Genomic DNA, 16,387 nt, shown 5'->3' with positions numbered 1-16,387 from the left:
TCACCTAGCCCCTGGGGGGGGAGCTATAACAGTTCACCTAGCCCCTGGGGGGGGAGCTATAACAGTTCACCTAGCCCCTGGGGGGGGAGCTATAACAGTTAACCTAGCCCCTGGGGGGGGGGGCTATAACAGTTAACCTAGCCCCTGGGGGGGGGGGGGGAGCTATAACAGTTAACCTAGCCCCTGGGGGGGGAGCTATAACAGTTAACCTAGCCCCTGGGGGGGGGGGGGGAGCTATAACAGTTAACCTAGCCCCTGGGGGGGCTAACCCTAACCCTAGCCCCTGGGGGGGCTCGGCCTCGGCTTTGTTTAGCAGCAAGCTGTTATGATTTCACTGTTCACACTGACTCATAGCGTCCAGATCATGTAGCTAGGGTTAGGGTTAGGGCTAGGGCTAGGGTTAGGGCTAGGGCTAGGGCTAGGGCTAGCTCGTCCAACTCCATCTCAATATGATTCAGCCTACCTGCTGTTGTAGGATATACGTATGTCTTTAAAAGCTTGTTTACCATCTGCCAAATCTTGTTAACTTTGCCCCATCTTACAGTGACAAAGAACTACTTCCAGAACCGTGAATTCTCCTTCACACTGAAGGACGACATCTATGTTCGGTACCAGTCCTTCAGCACCCAGAACGAGCTGGAGAAGGAGATGCAGAAGATCAACCCCTACAAGATTGACATCGGGGCCGTGTACAGTCACAGGGTGGGATCCCTGTTCGCCTCCTGACTTCACTGGACTCATACTTTCTTAATCTACTTCCAACCTCTGTCTCACATGCCCCTAATTGCTAACAATGATATTAATCTGACCTGTGAGATCTTATCTGTGAGGACTAGACAGGTCAGATAAAGGATAGGGGTTGAGCTGAGATAATATGACTGTCTTGTTTTCTGTCCTTTCATTTCTGATTTAGTAATTTGTGTGTCACCCACAGCCCAGCCAGCACAATACAGTGAAGTCTGGAACCTTCCAGGCACTGGAGAAAGAGCTGGTGTTCGATATTGATATGACAGATTATGATGATGTCAGAAGCTGCTGCAGGTATCTGGACTAGATGAGTAGGATCTCATTCACTAAGGTGATGCCCTTCACTGTTCTGGAGGTGGGATGTTCACCTCTGCTGTGTTATTCTCAGCGGTGCTGAAATCTGCCCAAAGTGCTGGACCTTGATGACCATCGCCATCCGTATCCTGGACCGTGCGCTCAGAGGTGGGTCTGAGATGGAGGAACATGGTTCTGCTGCAGATTGACTAATGACTACTATTCAATTATCTAATGACTACTATTCTATTATCTAATGACTACTATTCTATTATCTAATGACTACTATTCTATTATCTAATGACTACTATTCAATTATCTAATGACTACTATTCTATTATCTAATGACTACTATTCTATTATCTAATGACTACTATTCTATTATCTAATGATTACTATTCTATTATCTAATGACTACTATTCTATTATCTAATGACTACTATTCTATTATCTAATGACTACTATTCTATTATCTAATGACTACTATTCTATTATCTAATGACTACTATTCTATTATCTAATGACTAATATTCTATTTCAGAGGACTTTGGTTTCCGGCAGTGTTTGTGGGTGTACTCTGGCAGGAGAGGGGTGCATTGCTGGGTGTGTGACGAGGCGGCCAGGAAGCTGTCTGTGGCGGCGCGCTCTGCTGTAGCGGAATACCTCAGCCTGGTGAAGGTAACATGACTTCCCTTTCCCCCCACAAGGCCTCTGATATCACACCTATCCAACGTACCCACTGAATATGAACATCAAGGTAGCCAAGAAGACATTGATATTAAAATGCATTTCTGGCCTCTTTTCTTTTCCTGTCAGGGTGGAGAAGAGACAGTGAGGAAAGTAGTGCTGACAGACCCAATTCATCCGTTCATCAGGTAAAACTATATTACATCATCCGTTCATCAGGTCATTTAGCAGACACTTTTACATAAGTGCATTCAACGTAGGTAGTCAAGAGAACTACTAGTCACCAGAACTCATGAGTGCATCTTTCTGAGCAAGCGTCAAACAACTTAACCAGTGCTAAAGTAAAGTGCAAGAAAATACAATATAGGTGCTTTAGAGGGTCAGGGTCGTACTTCTTGAAGAGGTGAGGTTTCAGTCTGTGGTGAAACATGGGCAGCGACTCCGCTGTCCTGACGTGGTGGGCAGTTCATTCCAGCACTGTGGAGCTGGCCAGGGCAGAACAGCGCCGTGACCGGGTCGGTCCATGATCGGGTAAATCCATGCAGAACCTTTCAGTGTTTCCCCTGCTATTGCATTGGAGGGGCGTCCAATCCCCCCAACGGGACCTCCTGCCCATGGGTGGCAGAATGTATTCAATGGCATTGCATTCAAGTTAGTTTACATTTTTCAATGGTTCCCTGTGACCCTTCCAGAGAGTCCCTGGTGGTGGTGGAGCGCTACTTCCCTCAGTACGCTCTGCAGGGACAGGACATCCTGGGGGGGAAGGAGCACACCGACAAGGTGCTGGCACTCGTCCCTGAAGATATCCTTTTTCTTTCATGTGACCTACATTAATGCGCGCAGAGACACACACACACACACACACACACACGGTGTAACCATACAGTTGTGTAATGCTAAAATGTCCCTTAACTTCCAACCTCACATATCAGGAAAGATTTGCTGCAGTACTTCCAGAGTGAGAGGAACCCGGAGAAGCGCTGGGGAAGACTCAAGACTCTAGTGGAACACAAGCGGGTCGGTAATACTGTCTTCAAACAACACTAAAGATTGAACCATGTTTATTGCACATTATAATAATAATAACCTGTTATAGACTGAGCGCCTCTTTGTCCGAGCAGGCGAGTGTGAAGAAGGGACACTACTTTGAGAAGGAGATCATGCTGCAGTTCTGTTACCCGCGGCTGGACGTCAACGTCAGTAAAGGAGTGAACCACTTGCTGAAGAGCCCTTTCAGTGTCCACCCCAAAACAGGTTTGTGAAAGATCACCTATCCTAGTATGGGTAAAACATTGACAAATGATAACAATAATAATAGATTTATTTGTATTACTATACAAGGTCGCCAGAAGACTTATATTGGTGTTCCCCACCTCTCCACAGGTCGGATCTCTGTTCCTATCGACCTGAGAGAGCTGGATGCGTTTGACCCCTCCGATGTGCCCACGATCAGGTGAATCTGTCAGGCGCTTTGTGTCGGTCTGTGTTCCTTCGTGCCTCTTAAGTTCTATTAAGGTGTTTTATCATGTGAGTCAAACTCATTGAGTTGTTGCTGTTATGAACCCTCCCCAGTCTGATCTGTGAGGAGCTGGACCGCCCCAGGACAGTGGAGGAGGACAAGGAGGAGGACGCCATGGACAACGAGAAAGAGGCAGGAGAAAGACGAAGGATAAGAGGTAACCAAAGCAGAGCCCCATCTGAGTTCTTCAAGCCCTACTGGACAAAATGGACCATTGCACTTCTTTTTCTTTTTTCCACAGACTACAAACGGACAAGCCTGGCGAAGTACGTGAAGCTGTTTGATAAGTTTGTGGACAGCATTGGGCGCTCTCAGAAAGGCGAGCTTCTAAGAAAGAGTGGTGAGTTTTTTTTAATCCTGTTAAAAAATGCAGTATTGCGATGAATGTACTGTGACTCAATGCATGGCTTTCCTCCCTTTTCTTATTCACAGATCTGCAGAAGGACTTCTAACCATGTGTGGCATCCATCAGAGAGATTTACCTTTGTTTGGGCAATGTTCATGACTGCCTGAAGGATCTGACACGTACAGCATATGAATTATGTGAACAAGTCCCCTTTTACATCGCAATCTTTAGCTTGTTTCTAGTTTTTGCACCAAGTGAATCGCAAATCTGAAACAAACCTTTCATATCGGCTGTAAAATTGTAATACCAGGACTTGGAATGATATTTCATTTGAAGGTTCTGACTGCTACTCTGGAGCAGAACTGAATCAATTACTGTTGTAAATATGGTCAAACACTTGAGGTGGACCTGCTTTATGTTCCCCAGTGCAAGTGAAACACCTCAGTTTAATACTTAGAAACACTTGACCTGGACTCTGGAGGAGCCTGCACATCACATACAAATACCACATTCCTTATACAAGTAAAGTACCCGTTGTGCATATTTTTATATTGTTTCTTCATTAAAATGTATTGTGGTATCAGTTTTTCGCTTTTCTTACCTTTATCATTGCATGTTGACATGCCTCAATCAATCTCATCGCACTGCATATCATACATCGTTTGCAACACAATCAAATCCTTCTATTCACAAAATAGTTAATTGGTCATGACTAGCCATTAACACAGAGCTGATATGTGCATAAACCTCAGTGGAAAAACTCAAAACACTATCTTGTCTGCTCTACTTTTAGAACAAACGCAAAAATGGGGTTCTGCATGAAGTTTATTATATTTGATCCTAGTTTCACGTTACATGCTGCAGCTCCACACTCACATTTACCCGGAACCAGAAGTCGCTGCTCACGGTGGACCGATATCACCGCGAGACAGAGGTCACAGATTCTTTCTCACAGCCATCTTGGATATAGTATCCTGACTCAGTAAGTGTCTCTACTAATAATCTAACATCATCCTGCGGTTTATACCTGATAATAATCGTGAGAAAACAGCTTTAAATATGAATTAGAATCGTGTCTTCTCATTAATGAAAATATGTATCTTTGTTATTTGCTGTATCATGAAATACACACTTATGTTGCCGATCGCTTGTTCAAAATGGGGGCCGTGGTCTCGCTAGCTCACTGGTACCAGGTGCTACATGCTACATGGCTAGCTCACTGGTAGCTAGGTGGGGCTACATGGTAGCAAGAGAGAAACATGGTCTCGCTAGCTCACTGGTACCAGGGTGCTACATGCTACATGGCTAGCAAGCGAGAACACAGACACGTGAGTTCGTGAGCTTGAGAGAAGCTGTTTTAGGTTCTGTCAGTCTGTCAACTGTGTGTTCTGTCAGAACAGTAGCTAGTGGTTCAACCAGAAGACTTCTACCAGGAGCTAGTAGAGGAATAGACTGGGTCAGCTATCCGGTCCTGTCCTGGCTTGACAGCCCCGGCGAGGCATGCGAGTATGGGGTTGAGTATGGGGTGTGAATATGGGGGTTGAACATGGGGGGTTGAATCCATGGCATGAGTTCGTTGGCTAACGACGTTAGCTTGCTCAGTAATTTAGTCAGTAGTAAAGTTAGCTTGCTCAGTCATTTAGTCAGTAGTAAAGTTAGCTTGCTTGGTCATTTAGTCAGTAGTAAAGTTAGCTTGCTTGGTCATTTAGTCAGTAGTAAAGTTAGCTTGCTTGGTCATGTTCGTAGTTAGTAGTAAAGTTAGCTTGCTTGGTCATTTAGTCAGTAGTAAAGTTAGCTTGCTTGGTCATTTAGTCAGTAGTAAAGTTAGCTTGCTTGGTCATTTAGTCAGTAGTAAAGTTAGCTTGCTTGGTCATTTAGTCAGTAGTAAAGTTAGCTTGCTTGGTCATTTAGTCAGTAGTAAAGTTAGCTTGCTTGGTCATTTAGTTAGTAGTAAAGTTAGCTTGCTTGGTCATTTAGTCAGTAGTAAAGTTAGCTTGCTTGGTCATTTAGTCAGTAGTAAAGTTAGCTTGCTTGGTCATTTAGTCAGTAGTAAAGTTAGCTTGCTTGGTCATTTAGTCAGTAGTAAAGTTAGCTTGCTTGGTCATTTAGTCAGTAGTAAAGTTAGCTTGCTTGGTCATTTAGTCAGTAGTAAAGTTAGCTTGCTTGGTCATTTAGTCAGTAGTAAAGTTAGCTTGCTTGGTCATGTTCGTAGTCAGTAGTAAAGTTAGCTTGCTTGGTCATGTTCGTAGTCAGTAGTAAAGTTAGCTTGCTTGGTCATTTAGTCAGTAGTAAAGTTAGCTTGCTTGGTCATTTAGTCAGTAGTAAAGTTAGCTTGCTTGGTCATTTAGTCAGTAGTAAAGTTAGCTTGCTTGGTCATTTAGTCAGTAGTAAAGTTAGCTTGCTTGGTCATTTAGTCAGTAGTAAAGTTAGCTTGCTTGGTCATGTTCGTAGTCAGTAGTAAAGTTAGCTTGCTTGGTCATGTTCGTAGTTAGTAGTAAAGTTAGCTTGCTTGGTCATGTTCGTAGTCAGTAGTAAAGTTAGCTTGCTTGGTCATTTAGTCAGTAGTAAAGTTAGCTTGCTTGGTCATTTAGTCAGTAGTAAAGTTAGCTTGCTTGGTCATTTAGTCAGTAGTAAAGTTAGCTTGCTTGGTCATGTTCGTAGTCAGTAGTAAAGTTAGCTTGCTTGGTCATGTTCGTAGTTAGTAGTAAAGTTAGCTTGCTCAGTCATGTTCGTAGTCAGTAGTAAAGTTAGCTTGCTTGGTCATTTAGTCAGTAGTAAAGTTAGCTTGCTCAGTCATGTTCGTAGTCAGTAGTAAAGTTAGCTTGCTTGGTCATGTTCGTAGTCAGTAGTAAAGTTAGCTTGCTTGGTCATTTTCGTAGTCAGTAGTAAAGTTAGCTTGCTTGGTCATGTTCGTAGTCAGTAGTAAAGTTAGCTTGCTTGGTCATGTTCGTAGTCAGTAGTAAAGTTAGCTTGCTTGGTCATGTTCGTAGTCAGTAGTAAAGTTAGCTTGAAAAGTCAACCGGACACCGAGCCCTGTAGCTCCCTTAATTCTTGATGGGGTTGAACTCGGTCGCTATTAGTTAATAGCTATGTATCCTAACATGGTAGACTGTGTGCTATGTACTATGTACTGTGTGCTTGTGTACTGTGTGCTATGTAGTGTGCTATGTAGCCTAACATGGTAGACTGTACTATTGTAGACTGTGTACTGTGTGCTATGTAGTGTGCTATGTAGTGTGCTATGTAGTGTGCTATGTAGCGTAGCATGTTCTTTCCAGCCAACGTATCGCTCACTCTGCTTTGTTTTAAGTGCTGCTAGCTGAACACGTGAAATGCATCACGCCTGTGTGTTCAGATGGTTTATCATGCCTGTGTGTTCAGATGGTTTATCATGCCTGTGTGTTCAGATGGTTTATCACGCCTGTGTGTTCAGATGGTTTATCACGCCTGTGTGTTCAGATGGTTTATCACGCCTGTGTGTTCAGATGGTTTATCACGCCTGTGTGTTCAGATGGTTTATCATGCCTGTGTGTTCAGATGGTTTATCAGAAGTGGATAGTCTGCACTGGACTGAATATCTCTTGGGCTCTTTTGTATGAATCCCGGGTTGCAAGGCCGTACAGATGACATTTGATCCCAGTATTAAGTTCATATTCAGCCATTGGGACATGTGCTCCCCTGATAAACACATTCCATTTGAATATAGTTTGTGCGTCAAGAAGTCTGGAAACAAGCCGAACAAGTCAATGATTCAGCAGGACAAGATCAAACATGTCACCCTAAAAGTCTTCCGAGTTTCTTAATGTTTCCTTTTATCTCTTTTTTTAGACCAACATGCCTGGCGAAGCCACAGAGACGGTGCCCGTCACAGAGCAGGAGATGCAGCAGCCTCAAGTAGAGACTGGTATGTTTAGAGACATTTCTATCACATGCATGTTAGGATACTAAACAACCAACTAAATGGGGTCCTGGAACTCAGAATACTGCAGTCGCTAAATTAACCAGTAGAGCCGTGCTCATGATGTTCACTGGGTTTAGCTCATTAAGTCTACTTTTCACATTGAAGTGGGTGGGTGGCTGTCATTCTAGAATAGCTTTTTTTCTACATTTCACTAGGTAATGGAATCAGGCAGGTGACACTACTCACCATTAGACATCTGTTGGTAACAATCCCATGGGTTTCTCTTTCTTTGGGTCACCTGCTGTTATTTCAGGAGGGCTTCACTATCAGCGGGGTGGGGGTGGTAGGGTTTATTTTTAGGGTGACTGTTTACTGGTCACTGGAGGAATGTCATAGGCTAAACTGTAGGCTAATCCCTGAAGATGCACTGTCAGTTTTTGTCAATGATAAACCTATGCAATTAGCTTTAATCTAAAAAAAAAAACATAACCTTGATTTGTCTCATTTTAGACTTGCCTTACATTGGGACTAAATTTGCAAAATGCCGATATTGTTTTGTGCATTTCGCTGCAGTTATGGGTTAACCAGGACTCCCTGTTTACATCAACTCACCACAGCCTGTTGAATGTAACTGCACTGACAGCGGGGTTGTGGCACACGTGGGTAACGCACAGCGGGGTTGTGGCACACGTGGGTAACGCACGGGTATCGGTAGTCTTGTGCACGGAACACTGCAGTGAAACCAACCCGCACGGATTAATCACTGATTAGCAACCATGGCAAAAAGTGGCACTGATCATTATCAGGGTAGACTTTTTGTTGGGGGGTTATTTGGTATGATTGACAGTTTACTTCATTCACATTACATCCTCATCAATCATGTAAAAGTAACAATTGGTATTAGGACATGTTTCTTTCTTTACTGGTACTTTACTCTTTCTTGTTATGTTAAACGTCAGTAGGTGTATTGAATGCAACCGTTCCTTCAATAGAGGATTTTTCTCACTTTAGGTCAACGTAACAGTTCTAGACACTGCATGAGGGATATGGGCACACTTATATGTAGTTGTGTGTGCACAACACTCACCTATTCTTGGTTCTCTCACAAATGGTGAATGAAAGGCTGATATCTGCATCCCTGAACAACTCCACACAATGGTTCTATCGAAATGGTAGATGTAAACCCAATTGTTGTCCCAAAATGTTAACTCGCTTAACTTTGATGAATTTTGCTTCATATAATCAAAACACGTTGGACCCAAGCTTCATGTCTGAACCTAAATGGAGAGTTGCATAAGAGAAGCCATGTCCATACCTTAAAGGGTTCAATTATTTTGATCATATGCTTCAAAAGACCTTGACTGTAAACTCATCAGCCCCTTCTTACACTATCGCTATGACTGCACCCCGGTGCCCTCCTCTTGCTCCTCCTTTCCGTCCCGTCAGCTCCGGGGCTGTTGAGTCCCTCTGCCTGCCCTGAGATGGCTGCTCCTGAAGTGACCAAGGCAGCCACTTTGGAGAGTCCTCTGCCCGCAGAAGACTCCACTGTCCCTCCAGAGATGGACACTCAACCAGTGTCAGCGGTAGCTTGCTCAGAAGCTGCTGTTGGCCAACTTAATGGTGTAGCTGTGGTGCCTGAAGTTACCGAGCAGCCTGAAGAAGAAGCTTCTGTACCACCACAAGCGACCACTGCTCTCCCGGTTGAGGCTGATGCACCTGCCCCAGAGGAACCACCCATTCAAGAACCAGAAGCCATTTTGGAAGAACCAGAAGCCCCCAGCGAACAATCAGCTGTTGAAAAACCATTAGCTGCAGCCAAAGAAGATGTTGTACAAGAGGAGGCAACCAGTGTTGAAGTAGCTGCTGAAGAACCAGTCAACCCAGAACCCGAAGAGGCTACAATTCAAGAACCCGTGGTAACCAGTGTTGAAGTAGCTGCTGAAGAACCTGTTGCAACCAGTGTTGAAGTAGCTGCTGAAGAACCTGTTGCAACCAGTGTTGAAGTAGCTGCTGAAGAACCTGTCGCAACCAGTGTCGAAGTAGCTGCTGAAGAACCTGTCAACCCAGAACCAGAAGAAGCTACAATTCAAGAACCCATGGCAACCAGTGCTGAAGTAGCTGCTGAAGAACCTGTCGCAACCAGTGTCGAAGTAGCTGCTGAAGAACCTGTCAACCCAGAACCAGAAGAAGCTACAATTCAAGAACCCATGGCAACCAGTGTCGAAGTAGCTGCTGAAGAACCTGTCAACCCAGCACCAGAAGAGGTTACAATTCAAGAACCCGTGGCACTGGCTGAAGAACCTCTTGCACCAGAGCCACCGTCTGCAGCTGAAGCACTGGTTGCAGATGCTGTGGATGGCATGGCGCGCGTTGCTCTAGAGCCCACTCCAGAACCTGCGGTTGAAATGGTCACTGAGGAGGTTTGCCTGGACACAGCCCATGAAGAAACTGAAGATGCCATACCAAGCTCTGAAGTGGCTAGCTCGGACACTGGAGCAACTGAACCAGAACCACTACCTGCTGATGTGACTGTTAAGGTGGTCACGCAAAACAAAAATCTTATTGAGAAAGAGCCAATTGCGGTCTTCTCTGAGGCCATCCAGACAAAGGTGACGTCTAATCGCGCAGGCCCATCCCTCACCACCCGGCACCTGTCAGGTGGGTCACTTTGTGTGAAAAGTTAAGCTGCCTTTCCCTTTCAACAGCAGCTTCCTATTTTAGACCTTTGTTTCACCTACTTTATGCAATAGGAGCTTTTATTTCAGTCTTGGGGGGTACAATTGTACCGATATTGTGAATTGATGCTCCTCCCGTAATATTCAACGGTAAAGGTTAATGATACGATTTAATTTTGCATTTTGATTTGGGTTCTTCTTACTTTGTGGGCAGCCATTTGGTCCCAAGTACTTAAGTGTTTCACCTTGAAGCAGGCCAGTCTGTTTTGTACTAAACGTTTCCAACAAATCCTGCTTCCATCAACTCTTTCTTCTCTTCAGTTAAGTGTTCTGTTTGTCTTATGACTGTTCAACTTATGTCACACTTAAGTTCTTTATCAACTTTGTGGATCTGTTGGGAATACTGCAACTAGGCACTTAAGTTCATATGGGTCTGCTATGGGTCTGCTGTAACATGCGTTTTTACCTCATTTGGATCTGAAAAGGGTGTGGGGTACATGCATGACAGTGTCCTTAAAGCTGCATTCATTGATTTCATTCACATTGTCAACCGACAGAGCAAAGCAGACGCTTGTAAAATGCAGAGCCGTTACTGTTAACACCGGTGTGTTTATTAACCGGTGGGGAAAAAATCCTTACCGTGGCATCCCTACCATCTAGTGGTAAAATAAAATCAATGAATGCAGCTTTAATGGTTTTTCATTATTGTACACTTAGTAATAACTTTATCTAGCAACATAATACTCACTTTGTTCACAATTTTAAATTGCAGCTCCACTTTGCACAAATCACTCAAAAGTAAATGTTCACTTAGAATACCTTCTACACTAATAATTGTTTTGGTTATATGATTTAGAGCTTTGCATAGTCGACACTTCTAGTTTCACCTACCTTGTCAGTATCTGTCACAAACGTCAATAGTGCTATGCCAATGCATATTGCCATACTTTTTGTCGTCTCTTTGCATCAAGAGGGTCCTTAGTTTTGACCTCGGTCTGTGAACTTTGGAGCAACACGAATGCTTTGAAACTGTGTAACTGCTTGAATTAAATAGGCGTGTGTGCATATTAACTAAAGTTTCTGAATTGTGGATTTGCTTGAGTACTTGAAAGTAGTATGCGATACGAGTGTTCACATTACGTTGGTGTGGTGTTACCCTTTTCTAAACTAATGAGGCAAAAGTGCCTCCTGTTTTCTGATCTTTTAACACGCATGGTTCAAGCTTTCAACGACTTTTCTGTACCACACTCATAAACATTTGTTTCATTCAGCCACACCTCCTGTGGCTGCTGACCTCCAGGCTGGCGCTGGCCCAGCTAAGGCCAAAGCCAAAGAGGCCAAGGGTGGGCCAGGGTCCTCCGCCCCAAAGGCTGTCCCTGGCAGAAGAAAACGCTCCTCGATGTCTGCCTCCTCCTCCTCTCCCACCTCTCCTAAGTCCACCCCTCGATCTCCCTTAGCCTCCTCCCCTGGAGGCCTGGCGTCTAGCCCACCCAACCGTGCCGCCCCAAAGGTTGTGAAGGCTGGCAAACAAGTCAAGGTTAAAGGAGGGGCATTCAAGACACCTGATGACCTGCCTGCTCCTGTCCCTGCACCAGTATCCGGAGCCCCTGTTGAGCCTGAAGCCATCCCAGCAGCAGAGCCCAAGCATGTTGAGCCTGTAGTTGCTCCTGTGGAGGCCAAGCCTACCCCAGTTGAGCCTCCATCTACCTCAGCCATCCTGCCCATGCCGGTTGCAGTACCTGTGGGTGAGGGGTTGGTTCAGAGTGAAGCCCGTGGGCTCCCTGTACCTTCTAAGCCCCCTGTACTCGGCCATATGTCCTTTGCAGCCGCAGTTGCCTCTAGCCCTCCGAGATTTGCCCCTGAAATGCCTGTAGTCACCAAAGAGCCAAAAGCAGTTGAGGTGAAGGCAGCTCCATCCGCTGTCCCAGCTCCACCTAAGCCTGCCCTGGATGAGGATGACCTTCCACCTCTCATCCCACCAGAGAAGACAGTCGAAATGCCAGTTTTCTTACCCCCCCCTGTAGTAGAGGCCCCAGCGCCTGCACTGGCTCCCCCTAAACCTGCTTCATTGGAGCCTTCTGTTGTGCCAGCATCAGCTCCTGAACAGGCAGCTGAACCAGCCCCCCTTAAACCTGAGCCTGCTGCTGACAAGCCTGCTGATGTACATGTACCAGCCCCCCCGAAGCCTGTGGCTGACAAACCTGCTGCTGCTCCCGTACCAGCTGCCCCTGAACCTGCTGTAGCACCAGCTGCCCCTGCCCCTGCTGTAGTACCAGCTGCCCCTGCCCCTGCTGTAGTACCAGCTGCCCCTGAACCTGCTGTAGTACCAGCTGCCCCTGAACCTGCTGTAGTACCAGCTGCCCCTGCTGTAGTACCAGCTGCCCCTGCTGTAGTACCAGCTGCCCCTGCTGTAGCACCAGCTGCCCCTGCCCCTGCTGTAGTACCAGCTGCCCCTGAACCTGCTGTAGTACCAGCTGCCCCTGAACCTGCTGCAGCACCAGCTGCCCCTGAACCTGCTGCAGCACCAGCTGCCCCTGAACCTGCTGTAGTACCAGCTGCCCCTGAACCTGCTGTAGCACCAGCTGCCCCTGAACCTGCTGTAGTACCAGCTGCCCCTGCTGTAGTACCAGCTGCCCCTGAACCTGCTGTAGTACCAGCTGCCCCTGAACCTGCTGTAGTACCAGCTGCCCCTGAACCTGCTGCAGCACCAGCTGCCCCTGAACCTGCTGAAGTGGAAGTAGCTGTTGTACCTCCACCAGCCCCCATTTCAGACCCAAAACCTGCCCCAGTCACTGCCCCAGTCACTGCCCCAACCTCATGTAAAACTCAAACGAAGGTGGAGCCTGTGATCAAGAACGACAAGGGTATTTCTTCTTTCTGTCTCCTGTCCCTTTTGTGTGATTTCCCACCAGTGTTGGTCATTCCTAAGGCTTGCTCAAGTATCTCCTATTTTCCTTCCTTGAAACCCAAAACGTAGGTTGATGTAGTCTGCATTAGCTCTGCTTCAAATGTTACCTCCAAACTGGCCTGTTTCAAAGATGACATGTAGTTTTTGGAGCTGTGTTCCCACTTTTTTGAGTACCCTTTCATGCTGTTTGGGGTGGAAACAGGTCTCCATAGTTTTTTTTTTTTTACCATATTGGGTGTCAAGAGGTTCAAGGAAAAGAAATGCTGCTTTTGTAAATTTCAGTTTTTTTGTGAATGTTTTTTCTTAAGGTTCAGTGGGTAACAGCACTGGAATAGCCCTGCTGCCCAATACTGATAGAGTGATGGGTTTGTCTGGAGAGGGATCCTACAACATTGATACTTATAATATCTCCAAAGTTTGAAGGGTTTAATATTGAAGTTCCTCTTCACTCATTCTCACATTTATTGGCTGCCATTGTATTTTCATTTTTATACTGATTGCAGATATTTGTTAACCTCATCCACATAAACCATTTTGTTTCAGTGCCTCAGATGACAAGTTTTCTATTATGCACATTTGGAATTTCTCTTATGTCATCCACACATGGTTCACTTGAAATTACAATTTGTCTCATAGGTTACCTGAGGAGGATTGCTTTGATTTGATGCTCAGGTCTGTGGTGACCCGTACTGTGACTAATGTGAGTGTCTTTGTGGGGGGCCCACAGGGTCTGGCACTGAATCAGACAGCGATGACTCTGTACCAGAGCTGGAGGAACAGGATTCTGCACAGACACAGACGCAACAGGCCCAGGTACGACCATTCAAACTGAATAAACACGTGTGACCAAAGCTCAGCTCTCAGTTGACCCTTTTCCCAGCAGCCATGTCAACACAGGGTAAACACGGGTGTAATGGATCAAATTAAGCTCTTGTTGTATTGTGTCCCAGCCATTCCAGTGAGCCAGAATGCACAATATCAGGGCCCTAACCCTACCTAAATCCTAATTACACCTGTGTTTACATCGCTATGATGTCAAAATGGCTGCTGGGAAAAGGATCTATAGGATTTTTATGAGGTCTTTGACTTCATAAAGAGAGACCCATGACTCTTCTATGATGATTGATACAGTGACTTTCGTTCTTCTGAGTTCTACTGAAGCCAACCATTCTGTCCTGAGAAGAGAGGAGGTCGGACTGAGTCAGCAGAATCTATAGAACTGGGGACTGAATGTGTTCTTTTCTCCAGCTTGCAGCTGCTGCAGAGATCGATGAGGAACCCGTCAGTAAAGCCAAACAGAGCCGTAGTGAAAAGAAGGCACGAAAGGTAACCATGACGATCATGTGACCTTAGTTCACTGAATGCATCTCCAAAGAGCGTCATGAGTATTTGATCATGACCCCCCCCCCCCCCCCCCGCCCCCACAGGCAATGTCAAAGCTGGGTCTCAGGCAGGTGACGGGGGTCACCAGGGTAACCATTCGAAAGTCAAAGAACATCCTCTTCGTCATCACCAAACCAGACGTCTTCAAGAGTCCTGCGTCAGACACTTATATTGTCTTTGGTGAGGCTAAGGTAAGAATTCATCCATTTCCTGGTCACCCTTCAATGCAATTGACTTTTCTTCTGGGCTGCCTTGTAGATATGCAGAATAGATCCTGTGTTGAGATTCTGTTACCAGCAGCCAGTGTTGAAGAAGCTATGAGATGTCCTTCAACCGAGGCGTTGTTCCATGATCACTGGTGATCTGCTCACTCTGCCTCCCCTCCGTGGCCCTAGATCGAGGATCTGTCTCAGCAAGCCCAGCTCGCCGCTGCAGAGAAGTTCAAGGTCCAGGGAGAAGCGGTCTCCAACATCCAGGAAAACACACAGACGCCCACCGTACAGGAGGAGAGCGAAGAGGAAGAGGTAGGAGACTACAGAGGCGGTTCTACCTACAGAGGGGGTTCTACCTACAGAGGGGGTTCTACAAGACTTCTCTTATGATGGGGAAACCCTATTGTGTTGTATTACTTCCTAGTTCTAGTAATCTAATGTAATTCTTAATTGTTGATAGTGGTCTTATATTCTTAGTGCTGGACTGTGTGCAAAACACATGTTCAGATTGACTGATCAGTTGTATGCGAGTTCTCATTATCCCCTTTTGCATAGGTTGACGAGACCGGGGTCGAGGTGAAGGACATTGAACTTGTGATGTCACAAGCAAATGTGTCGCGGGCAAAGGCTGTACGCGCCCTGAAAAACAACAACAACGACATCGTCAATGCTATTATGGTATGGTTATGAAATAGTATGATTATAAAATAAACTTTCCACTGAGTTTATGACCGCTACATTACACGTAATGATTGTTCTGCCAAAAGGTATCGGGGTTCAGAAAGCCCCTTCAAATGTAATGCTGGGTGATGCTCTCGTCTGATAACTGATAGTCAGACTTGTACCCTGGATAGAAGCACCTAGGGATGTCTGAGACCCATGACTCTTCTATGATGATTTGATACAGTGACTTTCGTTCTTCTGAGTTCTACTGAAGCAACCATTCTGTCCTGAGAAGAGAGGGGCCTTATTAACTATTGAAAAGCTTAGCTTGTACAAATAAATAACACGTTTTATTCTTACTTTCACAGGAATTGACGATGTGAGGGGACACTGGAGGAGAATGGTGTTCTGAAAGGTTGCTGATTTAATCTACACTCTTGTTTGTACAATTTATACCCAAGATGGAAATAAAGTTGTGGCTTGGTAAATTGAATCCTGTTTCTGTTTTCATTTTTAGCTCTGGTTCTCTGTTAAGAATGCACTTCCCTAATGCCAGCTTACTCATCATCTTTGTGGGGAGCTGTTTCTATAGACTCCAAATTGGCCAACTGATATTAGTTTAGAAGCTTTGGAACAGCCATAGGGTCAGAAATATTTAGGCAGTGGAGCAAAGCTTGGCAGAATTCACAGCCAGCGTCAAGATGCCAGTACACAAGGACGCTGGACGTCAAATGATTGGGCTTGAGTAACAACGTTATCCGCCAGTGTGTGTTGTACATAAGATATAGGGAAATAAAGCACATGAATGACCAATTTACGAATTTTTAGTTTTTGCCCTTTGCCCATGGACTAGTAAACGTTATGTGGCTCACTGTATAACCTCTTTAACAAAAGAAGACTTTGAAATGTAATTATATTTTATTTTTGCGGGTTGAAGCGTGGCATGGGATTAATTAAAATGTATTGATCTCCAATGAATCGGATCACGAATGAGAACTGTTCCCTTCCAACCATGTACCATGCGATGAAGATCCCGGCCTCGGCGCAGGCAT

General features: G+C 45.4%; 2 protein-coding genes across 3 annotated transcripts in view; both read left to right on the top strand.

Moving 5' to 3' along the window:
• prim1 (DNA primase subunit 1) overlaps positions 1-4,060 on the top strand; it is a 4,728-nt gene extending 668 nt beyond the window's left edge. Inside the window, exons 2-13 of the mRNA XM_084436344.1 lie at positions 545-702; positions 935-1,041; positions 1,136-1,209; positions 1,583-1,719; positions 1,858-1,916; positions 2,421-2,537; positions 2,661-2,745; positions 2,850-2,982; positions 3,112-3,181; positions 3,301-3,404; positions 3,489-3,587; positions 3,680-4,060. Of these exons, the coding sequence (XP_084292470.1) occupies positions 545-702; positions 935-1,041; positions 1,136-1,209; positions 1,583-1,719; positions 1,858-1,916; positions 2,421-2,537; positions 2,661-2,745; positions 2,850-2,982; positions 3,112-3,181; positions 3,301-3,404; positions 3,489-3,587; positions 3,680-3,699 (1,163 nt within the window). The 3' untranslated portion in view covers positions 3,700-4,060. The remainder of the gene's footprint in view (positions 1-544; positions 703-934; positions 1,042-1,135; positions 1,210-1,582; positions 1,720-1,857; positions 1,917-2,420; positions 2,538-2,660; positions 2,746-2,849; positions 2,983-3,111; positions 3,182-3,300; positions 3,405-3,488; positions 3,588-3,679) is intronic.
• A 455-nt stretch (positions 4,061-4,515) lies between these two features.
• naca (nascent polypeptide associated complex subunit alpha) lies at positions 4,516-15,828 on the top strand. Of its 2 annotated transcripts, XM_084435832.1 has the most exons (9): positions 4,525-4,575; positions 7,422-7,497; positions 8,941-10,152; positions 13,805-13,890; positions 14,326-14,403; positions 14,505-14,651; positions 14,856-14,984; positions 15,228-15,350; positions 15,704-15,828. In XM_084435832.1, the coding sequence occupies exons 2-9, from the start codon at positions 7,428-7,430 to the stop codon at positions 15,716-15,718; spliced, it is 1,860 nt and encodes a 619-aa protein (XP_084291958.1). In that variant the 5' UTR covers positions 4,525-4,575; positions 7,422-7,427; the 3' UTR covers positions 15,719-15,828. The 2 variants fall into 2 exon arrangements, with proteins under 2 accessions (XP_084291959.1, XP_084291958.1); XM_084435833.1 differs by lacking the exon at positions 8,941-10,152 and having other exon boundaries at positions 4,516-4,575.
• The last annotated feature ends 559 nt before the right edge of the window (positions 15,829-16,387 follow it).

Source organism: Borostomias antarcticus (genome assembly GCF_949987555.1).
Source record: "Borostomias antarcticus genome assembly, chromosome: 3".
NCBI lineage: Eukaryota > Metazoa > Chordata > Actinopteri > Stomiiformes > Stomiidae > Borostomias > Borostomias antarcticus.
This window is presented reverse-complemented; position numbering and strand designations above follow the sequence as displayed.